The following is a 17,116-nucleotide window of genomic DNA, read 5'->3' on the forward strand; positions in this document are numbered from 1 at the left end:
GCAAGGTAGCATTGCTTATCCCACAATGCTGAATATATGGAGGGTCTTTATAGTTTCATGTACTTTTGAGTTTAACACAGTTTCAATGTAAGCACAGTATTCTTCTGCATTGACTGGTTTCCAGTTTGCTAATTTGATTTATAATTGCGTTATGTAATTCATTTAACATTTCAATACTGGGGAAGTAATTCAACTTGTCCCTTACCCTTTTTACTTATATTGCTTGTGTGGACTCTTCCCATAGGAACCATTGTTTATCAATATATGAACGCCCAGGTTCTTAACGTATTTTTGGCTTGTCCCTTCCATATGTGTATATATATTACTTGGTTATGTTGGCAGCTCTCAGAGACTGGTGTTTGTAATCTTGGAAGAACTATTTCAGTACTTTAATATTGTTTTGTTTAATCAAGAACAGGTTTGGTTTTGGTACTGATAATCCAAACTTTAGACTACTCCGTCTATTTCAGGAAGTAGGCCAATGTGAGGAATTGCTGTCTGGAAAGACCACGATACCTGCCATTAGACACACAAATTGGCTCTTGGAAAACTACACCAGAAACCCGGCATGTTCCTGATCTAAAGGCAGATAGTTGGTCATGTAGTCATATTTAGGTTTGAGACTTGAGCCTTCTTTGGTTTTGAAATTTAATTGTGATTTAGTGAGTAGCACAAGCTCTGATTAATGCAAATGAGCAGCTGGGCTTTCGAGAGAAGCCATCCCTGAGGTATAAGACATCTGGAACAGAAAGCTTTTTGGTTTCATTGGCTAGTAGTCCTTAGTGACAAATAGTTTGTTGTTTTCTTATGCTGGCAGGAAGTGCATTAAGTTTCATCAGATAAGCATCATTTTTACCTACTGAAGGTTATGTTTCTCTTGAATGAGTCAAATGGTTTGAAATTGCTTCGGCTTATATATGCAAATGAATCATTTAACTTTGTGTCACATAAAATATGTTTTTGTTCAGTTTTCTCTTTATGGATTAGTTTCTTTTTTCTTATAACCACGGATTACATATGCAGAGAAAGTGTAGTGTTTGTTAGATATTGATAAAGGTCAGCGTGGATCTAATTAGTGTTTTGTCTCACTTTCACAGTGTAATTTTCATGGACCCTCGTGATCATTTGTTGTTGTGGTTGTGTCACTGTATTTTTGTTGTTTGTATTTCATAGGGTGCTTGGAAAATCCCACAAGTTTTCCATTCACATTGTTTTGAAAAGCTTTACTGATTACAACATGCATATGCACTGATTACAACATGCACATGCTTACACATTGTAACAACTTTTTATCGTTACAGTTGAAACAGAAGACTCAGGAGTTAACACGAGCTTGCCAAAAACAGTATGAGCTGGAGCAGGAACTGGCGTTCTACAAGATCGATGCAAAATTCGAACCGCTTGGCTATTATGGCCCAGAGGTAATGGTTTACAGATGACTTGGCTCAGTTATCATGATGATAAAGCAGTGTTGTAATACGTAGTCAGTCTACACAGCTGGACACTTGATGCAACTGCCTTGTTGGAATGTAGTCTTGAAGTACGAAAAATAGGTCGCAAATAGTGGATGTAAGTTCGGCATTGATTATTTGCCATCTCTCTTTATTTCGCAATGTGTCCTGTTCTAATAAGTTGCCATGCAAAATGTCCAGTCACAGAGGGTCGCAAAATGACCTGCCTACTGAACGTACATTAGGCAAGCTACTGTTTGTGACCTCCTGTGGTTAACTACAAAGACCGGGATGGTGACCTGCAAGGAACAGCAGACCACATTCCTGTGTTGGCATTCCCAAACTCCAAACGTTTATTTTTTTATTTCTATTTTTTTAACTTTTTAAAGCTGCCCAGGTTCAGCTCAAAGAAAAATTGTTCATCGACTGGGCAGAATTGAAAGACTTGTGGTGAGGAAGTGGTGGGGGGGAGAGATGGAGGGGAGGAGAATGTTCCTTGAGACCTGGTGTCCTTCCTAGATCCTGCTGCTCTTGAGGCCACTTGAAATGATTTTCAAAGGTGCCTGCTTCCACTTTGCAAATCATTTAACACATCCTTTGAGAGTAACACAAATCTTTAATAAATTCTATTGCTATTTCGAATTAGAAGCCCCCCACCCACACACCTCTCCTAATTGTGATTCGAAATCGGTCACAAAACCTCTTTTGTGATTCAGAAAATATTTTCCAGTTTGCAGTACAGATATAACACATTGTAAAAAAGTAATTTTGCACTCCAAACCCTTTGATTGTTTTTCAATTGCAAAATGCTTTAACATATTTGGTCCATAGTTCCTCTGTGATATGTCCACTTGATAATACAGGTGATCACATCTTTCTCACTGCTTTTCTGATAGCAGTCAGAACTATCTACAGCCCTGAACCAAATGATAAGTGATTTTGGCAAATTAGTTGCAGCAGACTGCACAGTTTAAGAAGGCGTGAACGAAGTACTTCCAAACAAAACGTGAAATAGGGTGTGATGGAAAAGTTGGCGACCTTGAAAGCCTCAGATTTGTGTTCCAATCCTGCCACATTGCAGTGTAATTCTTTGCAAGTTATTTTATCATCGGATACCTTAAATTGAAAATATATTTGATGTAAATATTCAAAATGCTGTACTACAGTGTATTATCTGGTACAGTCCCTATTACATTGGTATCCACCTCAAACCATCTGAAATTCAGCTTTTTGTAAAAACTGGACCAAACAAATCATTCGGTTATATGTGCAGCACATCGTGTTTGAGACACTCCTTTCACAGAAAAAACCTCTTTGTAAAGCGTTATGCAGCTTTCTGGCGCTATATCGAACTACTCCAATTAGAATAAAAAAATGTACAGTATATCAAGTGCTCTGGTTTGCCATGTTATGCTACTTTATTGAAGTGTATGCAAAAGTTTTTTTTAAAAACAACAACAAATGTCTCAGGTATTGTTGAAATTACAAAAAAACTAACGTGGATGCCACATATGTAGAAATGATATTTTATTAAATGTATAATAAGGACAAATTCATCAGTCTTTTCAAAGCAATCTCATCTCCCATAACACATCACTGAGCAATTATGAACCACTTTTTCAGATGAAATTGTTCAGCATTGGTAAATTGTGAAAATGACTGCTTTCCTCTCGGATTCCGACATGACAGTAAGATGAGTTTGTTAGAAAATATAATTTCTATTTATGTGATATCCAGGTTAGTTTATTAAATTTTGTTCAGGTTAATATCTAAAAAAGTGTTATTGTGGATTGAATGTGATATGTTGTAGAAAAGTATTAATTTAAAACTCACATCCTGACGTAGGAATCAACACTAATGAATACTTTTGATGTAGAAAACATCCAGGCCAGAGTTGCTTTCGGACATCGAACTATTGACTAGTTCAAGTATGTTTAGGAGTGTGGCAATCAAAAAGATTCCTGCAAGTTCATGTCAGTTTCATTTCTACATTTTAATGACCTTGTTCTCATAATGATAGACTCAATAATGACCTCTTTGGTTGGAGGGAGAATACAACCTTCCCTTTGTGATTTCAAGCATTGCTTTACTTCAGTCAGTGCTCTAGGAGTTACTTACATGCTGATGCGTATCTGAATCGTCACCATATTGCTATCACTGTGATTTTTCTGTGCTGATTTTTCTACTCAGAACAGTTCAGGTTTGAGTGCAACATTTACCCACAAATGGATATGTGCAATCTTTAATTGTTTTAGAATGTCGAATTAGAGGATACACCTGGTGAAAGTACCTATATCGGCAAAGCCAGATACAAAAGAAACCTGTTTACCCAAGAAACCTTTATTGGCAGCCCTGCACAGCAAATACAGGTGGGAAAAATCGCCCTCAGCGAAGATGATCAGAACAGAAACGAACAAGTACGAGCCCACCTACACCAGGCTCTAGATGTGCAACTGGAGGATAAGGAGAAGCATGTTCAAGCAGGTAAGGATATGACTGCATGTGTTATTTCTGTGATGGAAACCTAGCCAGAAGTCAGTGGAGCAGTGAGCTATTATGTCTCTTAGTGAGCTTATGTGTGGTGTAGAATAAATTTCAGAAGTGAGCGTAAAAAAAATGTGCTCTAGAGGATCCTCTGCCATCTATGTCTTTGTCATGGCTGTCACCAAGTGCTAGATTTCAGAAAAAAAATCCTTAATCTGTACTAGTAGTGACAGATTTCAGTTTGAGGATTATGATTGGCAGTCCTAGTCTCAGCGTTCAAATGCATGTGCTAGTGTAAATTTACTGATCACATAGCTATTTAATAAAGCTTGTTTTGAGCCCTCACTTGACTCATCACTGTGGCTCATAAATGAGAGGAACATAAGTGGTGTAAGAAGGACATAAATATTGTTAGTGACCAATTCCAGAATCAATAATGATGTTGGAACATGAATGTAACAGACCTCTGACTCTCTCACGCCTTTCATTCCCACAAGCATTTGTCTGCTGCAAGAGCCTGCACATGTATTTGGGGTCCGACTTTTAATTCATGAACTTATTCATAACAAGTTACAAGCTCTTTAATTGTAACATCAGAAATGGGACAGACCGGCTCTGGGCATTCCATAACTATTGGCCTATGGACTTGTCTGAAATCTCTCATAGCAGAATTTCCTTTCAAACCACCAGCTGAGTACATAAGGGTGATACTGATGTCAGATGTATGTGCTCATGACATTACTTACCTTGGAGTTAGTCAATAACACTATTTATAATGCCCCTGCTTGATGTTCCAGACGTTTCATTGGTACAAAATAATTCATATCACCAAATTTACCATACCATATTGACTGCTTATCCACATTTGTGGTTAATTTGAAATGTATGCTATGCAAAGTCCTTGCCATTGTTAAGTGTTTCAGCCGTGCATTTTAAAGTGACACAATGGGATTGAAGAATACCCCTTAGAGTCCTTGAGGTGGCATTCAAGGGTCTTTCCATACATAAAGCATTTAGTGCTGTCTCACAATGGACAAACAAATCTGTGAATTTAATCTTTTCACTGTGCATAAGCATCCTTCAACTTATAAAAGCTATAACCAGTGCAGGAAGACAGATCCCCATGCTTTCCCTTATGTCTTCCCATCAGTGGCATAGATGTCAACTGTAAGAGATTTACTGAGTCAAATGCAACCATTTAGCAGCATTCCCAAAATGCATTAAAAAAACACACACAAGTACGTACGACCAGTAACAGATGGTTGCATATCTGTTTGTATCGCCAAATCCTAGTAAGCAAACACAAGCTGTGACCTGCTTGCTGGTAGAGTATAAATAATCCTCCTTGTAAGAATTGTTATTCTGTTCTTCAAAATGAGCCTGAATCACAGACCGTTATTTCTTGGTTATGGCTGTGCCTCAAAAATCTATCATTTATTCAATCTAATTACATCTTTAGTAAAATGATTATCATTTTTGGAGGCTAGGGACACAGTATCTTCCCTTGTGGCAAAATTAAAGAAGGCTTCTGGTTCACACATAATGCATAATTGTACCAGGACAAATCTTTCATTTCTTAAATGGGCATTACTCACTGATGCTACCCTGACAAATAATCAAGAAAACTATCTCACAGTGGAAACAGTTCTACTTGATCAAAAGGCGCTCACTATAAGTGATAAATGGGGAGCTAACTTCAGTGATTCAACACTACCATGGATGTCTTCTCGTAGCAGTCTGACCTGAGAGCAGATATGGGGTAGAACTATTGTAAAGACAGACAATATTTATGGGGGCACAGCGTTGAATATTGTGCTATCATTTCTACCAAGAAAACCAAGAGTAATAACAAAGCTCAGGAAAGCTTACCCTTCACGAGAAGTCTGTTATCACACCATAATGTTTGCCATTACTCACAAACTATGACCTTTGACGAAACACATCTGTATATGGTTGACATCTCCAAAGTTAGCTGTGGTGTTCATGAAAATGACCCTTTAGTAAATAAAATTATACACTGGATCCACTCTGTGTATAATTTTTTTCTCAGTGGTAAGATCTGACATACAGAACAAAAAGAACTATGGCCCCTAATGGTAGTAAAGACGAGATTTTGAATACTGATGCAAAGGATGGGCTCCTGTCGCTGGGCTGTCTGACTTTTCCACCTAATTCTTCAAAAATCCAGTTTAAATCAAAGCCATGCAGTGCTGTGCCTCTTCGTTATTGTCCATCCAAGAGGATTAGTGCCCTTGCAATGTCTAATAAACTTTTCCATGCCATTGAAAATTCCACTAAGGCAGATAATAAGTTACCTAGTTGACTATGCAACTAGAGTCCACCTGGTGGCGACAGCGGTTATCAAACTGAACCAGTCACTGAAAAGCAGAATAAACTGGTTGCAGGTAACTTACAATTCTTTTCTTAGACTATTGCAGGGCTAAAAAGCAAAATAAACGACCCTAGCTGTGTTGGGTTATACCAAACTTTGACATTTTTGCATTCCAAGAAACCTCATCAACTGCTCATATTTTTATTGAGTGGTATTCTTATTAAAGCATTAAGGCCATTTCTCTAACCAGTAAAGGGCGGTCCTGCAGTGGGCTCGCAGTTTGGATTAGAGTATGCATAGTTACATCAGTTTTTGTTTTGGATAGTGGCAACAGTAACATTCAGTACCTAATCATCTTTGTATCGGATACTTAATTGAACCTAATTAATATTTATAGCAGAGGCGACGTCACAGGCAAAGATTCTGCGAAAGTGTACGCTCTAGAAATAATTCTAAATAATCCCATGTTGGATGTTACTACCATCTTAATTACAGGGGATTTGAATCAACATTATGAGCCCTCCCTTTTATTTTTAAACAATTACTAAGGAAGAAGATGAAATATGGGGTTTTCCAGAAGTAGATACATCCCCTTTATCAAGACTCCAACCTCTCTCTATTCAACTGGCTCCCTTAATATGGCATTTGGCTTAGTCTTGTAGTGGCTGAATTGCCTCAATTTTCCTGGTATGCCCACCTTCAGTAGAGCGATGTGATCAGACAAATTGATTAAGCCCTAGCTCATAGAAGCAGATGGTTTTATATTAAAGCATGTAATATTGCTTTTGCTTCCGCAGCAGTGAGCGATTGTGATCCACTAGTTCTCATTCTACAGGCTGATCTGTATTAAAAAAAAAAAAAAAATCTGAACAATGGGTAGAACGTAACAATTGTGCTCAAGTATGATGAACCAATTGCTGTTTCTAACAGTAGAAGAGGTTTAAAGTAGGTGAGTTATTTGATATGGATAAGATTAAAGATGTTCATGACATAGTAGCTAAGGTTAATAATAATTTCAGCTTTGCTGCTTTTACAAATTATTTTGAGATTATAAATACACATAATACCCTATTTAAATATTCACCCTTTCATCCTAACCAAATAAATAAAACTAAATAGGCCCCCAAAAATTCCAGCACATCCCTGACATGATAAGGATTGTAAATTCAAAAAGAGTTGCTCAAAGCTTCAAATCTGGGGTAAGGCCAAATATAATTGAGGCAAGGACACAGTAGTCTAAAATAATTAAGACAAAAAATGTGAGTAGTAGGCATAACACTGGTCATTTTTGTTACCAGCTCTAAAATCTAAAGACCTTCTTGCATATTATTACTAACTGTAGCTTAGCTGGTGGACACACCCCAGAAACAAATATACTTCCATCATTACGGGCTGAATATTTTGAGGAGTTGTGCAGTTCAACACAACTTTGTTGATATCTAAAACTACTTGTGATCTTCAGAAATTACTTAATAGCTTTTTAGATGACTGTAGTTTGAACGATCTCCAAGTGAATGTTGATAAAACAAAATCAATAATTGTGTAATCCTTCCAAGAGATATAAGAAGACCATCACTTTAAGTGGGACAGTCTTGGAAAGAGTTCCTGAATTTGACTATCCAAGGATGTGCTTCTGATACACTTAAGTAGTCCAATCAGATTGATAAGAATAATATAACTTGGAAATACAGTTCTAGGCCCATTGTCGAGTTCGCTAGGCCCCTTGTTTCTGATAGAATTTCTCCACCGATTGATATAAGTTCAGACACAAACAGCCAATCTGTATGGTGCTGACAGGAGGTCTTTTCAGAGGCTTACTGGCTCAGAAAAGTAATTTTATTAAATTAGTACCTACACCATGTAAAAACACCCCAGATGTGTCACAGTAGCTGGAATTAAACCTACAATGGATTGGAGCACTTGCAAATTAGGACACTTGATTTTATGGTGCCAGATTTGATCTAATAAGGCCGCACACTCTTATTGTGCAGCTTTGGACTATATTCTGTTTTTAAAATCCGCTGAACGCTTTCTGTCGGCAATGTATGTCAAACAGTGTTTACATGAAAGAAACATCACCCACGTCTGGTCTAAAGTGGAAAAAATAACTCCAGCTGACATAAAGGTTTTTTAAAACATGCATACTGCTGAAGAATAGATTTAAAGAAATTGCATGACTATAACAATGGTACTTTAACAACACAAAAGATGGTGTACTGAAACTTTTCAAACACTCACCAACAGTGGTAATTTGCCAGGTTTACTCCTGAAACACAAATCTGTTCCCAAAATTGATTTGTGCCTTGGTGAAATACATCCTATCCAGGCCAAAGTCTTGTTTTTAAAGTTCAGGTTTAGCAAAAATCTTTTTGAAGGGTTTGTTGGCAGTTAGTCAGACTTTAAAAATTCAAAACATTGCTGTTATTGTTAAAACACAGAAGAGACTCTTTTACATTTTATCTTGTTTTGACCACTATACTAACCATGTCGGAAATATTGGGTAGTATCTATTGTTTAGAAATCTAGAAGTAGGTAACCATGTATTAGCCTTTAGAATTGTACATACTTCTGTGACACCAGAAATTATTTTTGGTGTGTCACTTTTCCTTTTTTGTCTACACTTTATACGTTTTAAGTAGCATAACAAGACAATACAGATCTAGTGACAGTAATGCTTTACCAGGTGGTTGTACAAAAAGGGGGGACACCAGGCGAGGATTCACCAAAGACTTAGAAAGTCACAGGAAGCTGTTCATCGTATTTGAAATGAATGAAGACTGTTTTGACCCCAGTACAGGGGGTCGAATTCATGGCCCACAGTGTCCTTAACTTCACTGGGCCTCCCGAGTTTCTTCAGAATCTGTGATGTCCTGTGTGGAAGAACCTGACTCTTTCTCAAAAGACCAGGGACATGCTGCAACATTCTCCAGCCCCCAGTCTGAGTCTTATGTAAGTCTACAACAGCTTCCAAGTCCTTTCAAATTTGAGAATTTGATCTGGCAGTCACTTTTCTCTTTTTCCATTGCATAGATAAGCCATATCTCAGGGCACCTTAAGGCTAGTTGGAGTGATGCACTCTGCTTCCATCAATGGGCTAGTGCAGCTCTACTTGCTAAAATAAATTGTGTATTGAGTCGCCCCTAATGAGAGTCCACCCTGAGTTAATTGGCCAGAGCTTGGCCAGTGTACATGATGTCTTAGCTTAAAATGTCTCTTCCCTAAATCTCTGTTGTGGGCCAGTTTTGTGTTGGGGGACAGAAAGGATGTAACTATCTCAACATGGGCTAGGTCTTTCCAGAGAGCTCTAAATATCTGCTAGATGTATGGGAGTGCTTCTTTGTGTGGTTTGTTATGTGACAGTAGCTAAAACAAATGCTGTAGTTGGATGGGAGAGAGATCCTCCTCCTCCTCCTCCTCCTCCTCCACCACCACCCAAGGCTTCACCTTTTACGGTTGCAGCCATTCTTCGGCAGTCTAATCTGAGTTGGCCTGAAATAGTGTAAAACCAAGGCCTCCTTTTAACTGGCTCTTAAAAATGTATAGCCTTTGCAATCCTGGAAAATTTCCTCTCCCTTTATAAAAAAAAAAAAGAGACAGATTGCAGCTATTTCACAGTTTGTTTAGGAATAGTGGTGATACAATACACGTTAAGCTGGGAAGAAAATCCATTGTAATGCTATTGATTAGACTACCCCAGTATGGGTCCAGCCTGTCCCAGCAATAGATCTCCTTAAAAACAATGTCCAACATGGATGGTGAATTGCAGTTTTAGAGGGTGCTGCATTGTGCTGCTAACCATGTGAAACTTGTTTTCATCGAATTGTTTTGCATTCTATTTTGGATTCCCCACACCCCTCACCGAGGATTTGGTATAATTAGCAGAAAAACCCGACACCTAAGAAAGCTTCTAATTCTTCTTTAGTGGATGGGAAGGATTTGTTCGGGTCAGACAAAAAACAAAGAATGTCATTGACAAACAGCACAAGATTATACATCTTGCCTTTAATATTTATGCTGTTTATACCCTGATTATTGGTGATTCTGTGGAGGGGGATCCCATAGCCAAAGTTTACATTAGAGAGAACAAACACATACTTGTCTCACTCCACCTCATAAGTCCAATGCTGTGCGACAGTTCCCCTGTAAATTTGTATTCCGACTGGTGGATTTACACAATTTACCATTATGAAGGAAGATGCGACCTTTTAAATAACTCTCCATCCCACACTATTGAAGTCTTTTCCGCATCAAGATAGAGAAGGACCATGAAGGTTTATTTTTAGTAGCTATATCGATGAGATTCACCACCAGTCTTGTGTTATTGTGAGCATGACGTTCTAAGACAAACCCATACTCGAAGAGGGAGACCAGCTCTGGCCAGGTCAGGGTTTTCTTTGTAACCAAGATCCTTGTGAAAATATTACATCATTATTGAGAAGAGCTATCAATCTGTAAGATCCACAGGACAGGCAATCTTTTGCTGGTCTCAGGAACAGTGTAATTATGACACCCAGCATGGTATCCGTAACCCTTCGAGATTGCCCCATAAAGTTGAACAATTTGGCTAGGGTTCCTCTAAATGTTCCGAAATGCTTTGTAGAACAACATAGGGAAACCTTCTGGGCTTGGCGCTTTATTTTGTGGCATCCCCCTAAATGCCCTGAGTGGCATATGGTGCTATGATATTTTTTCTAGGTCTTGGCGCATATCCGGTTCTATCATTACAGGTTTCTATTGCATTAAGTGTAGTTTCTGTATGTATGGGTCTACTGCTTGCTTACTGTATAATTCTCTGTAAAATTCTGTAAATGTTTTTAAGATGTCGGTGGTGTACGACTCAACAGTAGAGGTCTTCAGATTTTGTATGAGGTTATGGGTCAGGAGGGCTTTCAATGTATCTGTCTGTCTTACCACCTTCTTCATAATATTTCTTGTCTATACATTGCATTCTTTTGGATGTTTCTGCAATTAAAAGCTGCTCTAGCCCACACTAAGCTTTACACAAGGCCCGAAACATTTGAAGGCGATTGTTAACCTTGTGTTGTTCAAGAACTCATACTTGAGACTGATGTTCCTGTTTTCTCTCTTGCCATTCTTTGAAATGTGGCCTTATGCAAGATTAACCTCTTTCACTGAACCAACTTGGCCACATCCCAGAGAGTGTGAAATGGAAGTTCAACCAAGTAATTTTCTTGAAAGTAATGGTATGTCATGTCTGCTATTGTTGCTGTAAGGGAAATGTTCCTAAACATTATTTCATTCATACTTCATGTTCCTATAGTCAGATGTCTGGGTATTGCGAGGCCCAAGCATAGCATCGCTGAAGAATGGTCTGATCTTCAGATCATGTAGATCTTGAATCTCAGTGGCTAATACTAATTTGTATGCTTCTCTTGGTTAGAAAAAAACCTGTTTTAGGATACGTTTTGTACACTCTCCGTAGTACATGTAATCCCATTGATATGCATACTAAATGTGCCAGCTCCCCAACAGTCACGGAGACTCTGTGCCCTCAAAATTATTTGTGATGTGATGTAGGACTTGGCTTGTTGTGGGTATCATTGAGAACAGTATAACAACCTCCTTCCATAGTCAATCAGTCCTGTGAAAATTCTTTGATTCAGGGAAATACAGAGTTTGATAAAAGGCATTTCTGTCTTCGTTGAGGCCATCAATTGAAAATATGTTAAGCTTGCATTCTTGTATCCCTCCTCTGATGCATATCATTCTGCCTATTTGGTCCAGCAGGAGAATAGCAGGTTGAAATGCCAAATCTTCTCTTACCGGTATTTGCATGCCCCGAGTTTTGTTTGTGGCGTAAAAATGGTAACCAGCGTGATTTGAGACAAGGTGCATTTTGTCTGCGAAGATACATCTCCTATAATAGTGCGTTATCAAATTCTTTGTCATGGAGCCAATTTAATGTTTGCTCATCTCTTTATAGGGAGAATTTAGCCTTGGACATTTAATTTGATCAAATGGATGACTGTCATTATAAGACTTGGTCTAATTAATTTCATAGCCTCCTAAACATACCTTGGCTACATAACCCTCCCCACCCATCCCCCAAGTCACTTCAGTAATTTCACTCTTCTGGTTTCCCATTGTAGATATGTGTTGTGTTGTGTTTTTTTTTTTTGTTTTTTTATTAAATCCAGTAACTCTAGTTCGGATCTTCTTCCAATTCATGCTCTCCGAAACCTTCGACTCTAGCCCCTGCTCGGTGTGGTGTTGGTACCAACATGTAAACAGTGAGTCATATAAAAGCAGTATCATACAATTCAGCAACAGAGTAACATATGTCCTGATAATCAAGTCGATTAGGGCACTTGAGATCACCCCTGGGTTAGGGTTGCAGCATTCGGACCAGAGGGCTATGGGGCCCCTGGTTGAGAGCCCCCAGGCACTAGATCTAATGTGTCCCATCTCTAGGCTATCTTCATGCAAGTGTAGGATTTTATGGATAAAGGAAATGGATTAAGGAGCATAAAGAGGTATCGGGGGTGCCAGCATATGGTCATGGAATAAGGAGCATGAAGTTCGTCAGGTAAAAGCCACTAGAGCTGCGGTGCAGGACCCAGCATTTCGAAAATCTTCTGAGGCTACCAAACGTGCCTCCCTTTCTCTATTGCACCCTTTTCTTCATGCTTCTCTTCGAGGTATGGGGTCTAGCGGCTTCTCTCATGGCTGTAGTTCGGATTGTTGTTGATGATCGTGGACAAGTCCTAGAGTCTCAGTATCTTTTTAGCTTCTTCAAAACAGCTGACGGTGTGCTCCCTTCCCTCATATGCGAAGGCCAGTTTAAGCAGGTTCCCCCATCTGTAAGGAATTGATTTCTGGTGAGTGTTGAAGTGGGTTCGTTGAAGGTTGTATGCCTCACTAAGAATAAGTCTTCAAAAAGGGAGATTGAGTGACCTATAAAGAAGGAACCCATCACTCTTGACTCAGTCATGATGCATTCCTTCATTTTGTGGAAATGTACTCTGTCAACCTCTTAGGGGTATGTTTTGATGCATTTGGTAGATGAGGTACTCTGTGTGTGAAATCAAGCACAATAACCACAGTCTCAGTGTCCGGGATTAGCTGGCGGAAAATGTTTTTGACAAGTTGTTCAAGATCCACAGTGGGAAATTCTGGGTTAATACACCTGATCCTCATATCGGAGTCCTGCTTTCATCATCTTTGGGTTTCACCAGAACGAGGGCGTGTTGGGTCTTCAGTGCTTGCTCTCTCTCTGAGGATGTTTTTATAGCGAGCCTGTTCTGCAGTAAAGGTTTCTACTTGATTTAGTTGTTTCTCAGCTTGCTGCAAGTTATGATCCAATTCAGATATTGATATTGGCACTTAAGCGACTAAAGTGTACAGTGCTGGAGCCATAATCCGATCCTATTGAAGATGGAGGGGTTCCATTCTATAAGGCTTTTCTTGCCTTTTGATGTAGCTTTGAGTTCTTTATGGATGGGTTCCATTTTTTGCTTGGTGGCTGCCGTGGCAGAAAGCAAAAGTCATGGTTATCTTTGCTTGAGGACCGCCCCAAGCCCCCAAGTTTTCCTGGCTGAGAGTTCTCTCAAATTGCAAAGCTCTCAGGGGCTGTGCAACCCCCCCCCCCCAATATTCTGCTATTTTAAGTGCAAAACGAATTGTATTTTGCTTACCAGAGCACCTCCATTCTTATGTTTTATCGCCTAGGCCTGCCCAAAATTGTAAAGCATTTTCTCTTGTCAACTTCCTATAATTTTGAATAACACTACTCCAACACTAAGAAGCCCTCTGCATGTGTTTTTTCACTTGAACATTCTGACTTCTCTACCCCTTTTAAGTTAATTGAAAGTTTCTGTGACCGTAGTTAGGGAAAGCAAAAACCTTTGAAGTACGGCAGGCGTATAATTTGTATGAATGCGAGACTTCTTTTGATTAATAAAATCTTGGCACACCCGCATATGTGAATAGGCAGTAAGCGTAGAAAGGTGAAAGGCCCTACTTTTTCTTTACCTCATTGTGCATTGTACAGAATATCCACACTCCATTTGCACAGTGGTTGATGTTGAGGTCAATGCCCCTGTCACTAAGACACTTAGATGTATTGTGAAATATATTTGGCATGGGGCAATGGAGTCTCTTTGGCCAGCTTTGCCACTGTCCTCATACAAAGGCTTAATAAATCTGACACAGATTTGTACAAATAGGAGTTCCCAGAGAATTATATCTTTGTATTTCTACTCTGCATTTTACATGCAACCAGGTATAAACAATACATTGCAGAGGTGTTCTAATGTGCGTGCTTCTAAAATGGAAGAGGACTTTTCTGTGAAATCAAGTACAATAACTTACTTGGAAAACAAGTCTCACCCATAAACAAGTGTGCACACAATAGATATTTTGTGAAATTACAATTGCTCTTTTTCTTTTCAGCGCAGGATAGGTTAACAGCACTACAGAAAGAAATTGGCAAAGCAGAACAACAGATATTAAAAGCTACAGAAGAACTTAAAGAACTGGAGAATGCTGTTGCACAGAAAAAGGTGTGTAAGAGGCAAAGGTGAACTACAGAAACTTAAATGTGTTCTTCACCTAATGCAAGTTTATAAACCTGTAATTCTGGCACAACTTGTTCTCTTTTATTCTTCGTTTGCTACATTTCTCTTTTTACTTCTAATTTGTTCCTCATGTTTGAGTCCTCTTTGCTTCCTCCCATATCTCAACTTTTTATTACTTTGGTCTTGTGGTAACATGTTTGGAATTCCTTCAAAATCAGTAAATTTCTAACCAACATTACATATTTTACACTACTGGTCATGACTAGTGTCATTCTCACTCATCGTGTCCCATCATGTTCTCAGTTATTTTTCTAGTTGGTCTCTTTCCCGTGATGGAGTATTAGTATTTTAATCTGCACTTTGCTTTTCTACATAGTACAACTAGTCCTCCCACATTGAACATTGCTTTAAGGGTCTTGTCACTGTCGGGGACAGGGTAACATTCATTTTCCACCAGTCCCAGTTTTAAATACTGTGCTTCCTATCTTGAAAATGAGTGACTTAACTAACATTTAAATGGGGTGATTTTATCTGTCTAAAGTGGTTTGTTTTGACAGGTGGCACTACTTGTTCACACTGGAACAGTCAGGCGTGTTTGCATTACCGCTGTAACTAAGCCATGTTTGCATTGCCGCTGTAATGGATGTCGCAGCAAGTGCTGCATTTCACCTGTGGCCTTTAATGTCCAGGGCCTGGGTACACTTTGTGCACCACATACTAGGGACTTATAGGCAAATTAAATATACACCAGTTTAACCATATTTAAGGGGGGAGCACAGGCAGTTTACTAATGGTTATCGGGGGTAAAGTACACAAAGTTCTAAAGCCAGCAAACAAAATAAGGGTTCAGCAAAGGTGAAAAAAAAAAACAGGGTGACTATGCCAAAAAGGGGTTTTCCTATAGTATGTTCAGACTGAAATGAGATAGTGAGGCAGGATTGCTTCAATACATTTTACGGAATGAACTGCAAAAAAAAAGATTATATAGGTTCGCAAAGAGACCAGAGAGGTACCTGTGTTTGAACAAACATAACAATGTTTTTTTTATTTTTTTTTATTGTTCTGCACATGGGTGCTTAAACACTTAGCCACTTAAAAGGTTAAAACAAGTTAACAAAGTTATTGAGAGAGACCATTTCAAAATGAAAACATTAGTATCAGTATTACCAATCACACCTTCAACAATTTCTTCTAAGTACATTAGTTGTCTACTGCCAAATCCTTCTGCGAAAACGCAGCACGTCACTGTTGAAAATTAATATTATACTTCCTTCTCTACTCAGTGCTGATATTTTAATTATCTAGCAGTGGCAATGCATTTGTCACAAAGAGTTTAAATGTATATATATACCCCTGTGTGAAAGAAGCATTCTTGCAGTGTGCATCTCCCCTCACAACGTGGGATTTTCTATACATTAATGAGAGGTGATTGCCTCCATGGATTTGGGTGATTTCATTAGATCCACAACATATACCATTATGGCTTAGTTCAAAGATATTTTCCAGCAGACCCGTTTCCGGTACTGTGGTGGATGAAGCAAATCTTTTGTATTGGTCACTGCCTGTAATTTGATTTCCTCAGTAAAGATGGATGATTTTGCATTGTAATCCCGGGTAACTCAGGTTTGCAATACGGTACCTGAAATCATAAAACCTGGGGACCTAATTTTGCCCTCAGCATGCATGTCTGCCTCGAAGGAGTCACAGCCCCCAGTGATCAAGTGTGACATGGCAAAGATGAGGATCTTTGCTCATCACTACATGACATGTTGCATTTACTGTTCAATGCAAGACATTAAAGAGTATTTGTTTCTTGTATTTGCATGGGCAGTAGTCATAGCAAGTTACTTCATAATATAAAGAGATACAAAAGTACATATTTTCAGACCCAAACAAAATAAGTTGTCAGAAACCCTTTACTTTAAGATAAAGGCAATATTGCATCTTATTGTATGCATTGTTCTTAAAATACTACTAATAATATTATTAAACAATCCCGGTCCTGCATTGAGCTTTGTCAACACAGTGAAATGTAGCTGCATTTTACTTCTGCGATACTCTTCTTACTGTAGTTTCTAGATCTCAAACAACTAGAATTTGCATACTTGTCAGTGTACCTACATCTTTCAGCCACAATGGTTATGTAGCCATAGAATCTGTCATTAGGGTCTCTTAAGGAGAGCTGTAAGCAAGAGATATCCCATTCTTCTAGCACTTGCATGGGACATAAATTTGATTCACATCAGATGTATGTGATTGTCTTGTAAAATATTTCACTGTGGTGATATCAAAGAGTTATTCCAGCAGGTAGT

The 17,116-nt window shown here is 38.7% G+C and overlaps 1 protein-coding gene across 2 annotated transcripts in view; it reads left to right on the forward strand.

Annotated features, from left to right (window-relative positions):
* CNTRL (centriolin) overlaps window positions 1-17,116 on the forward strand; it is a 579,099-nt gene that overhangs the window by 37,919 nt on the left and 524,064 nt on the right. For both annotated transcript variants that reach the window (XM_069241657.1, XM_069241658.1), the window contains exons 8-10: window positions 1,302-1,421; window positions 3,707-3,935; window positions 14,680-14,789. In XM_069241657.1, coding sequence (XP_069097758.1) covers window positions 1,302-1,421; window positions 3,707-3,935; window positions 14,680-14,789 — 459 coding nt within the window. The remainder of the gene's footprint in view (window positions 1-1,301; window positions 1,422-3,706; window positions 3,936-14,679; window positions 14,790-17,116) is intronic.

This window comes from Pleurodeles waltl, chromosome 6, assembly GCF_031143425.1.
Source record: "Pleurodeles waltl isolate 20211129_DDA chromosome 6, aPleWal1.hap1.20221129, whole genome shotgun sequence".
Taxonomy (NCBI): Eukaryota; Metazoa; Chordata; class Amphibia; order Caudata; family Salamandridae; genus Pleurodeles; species Pleurodeles waltl.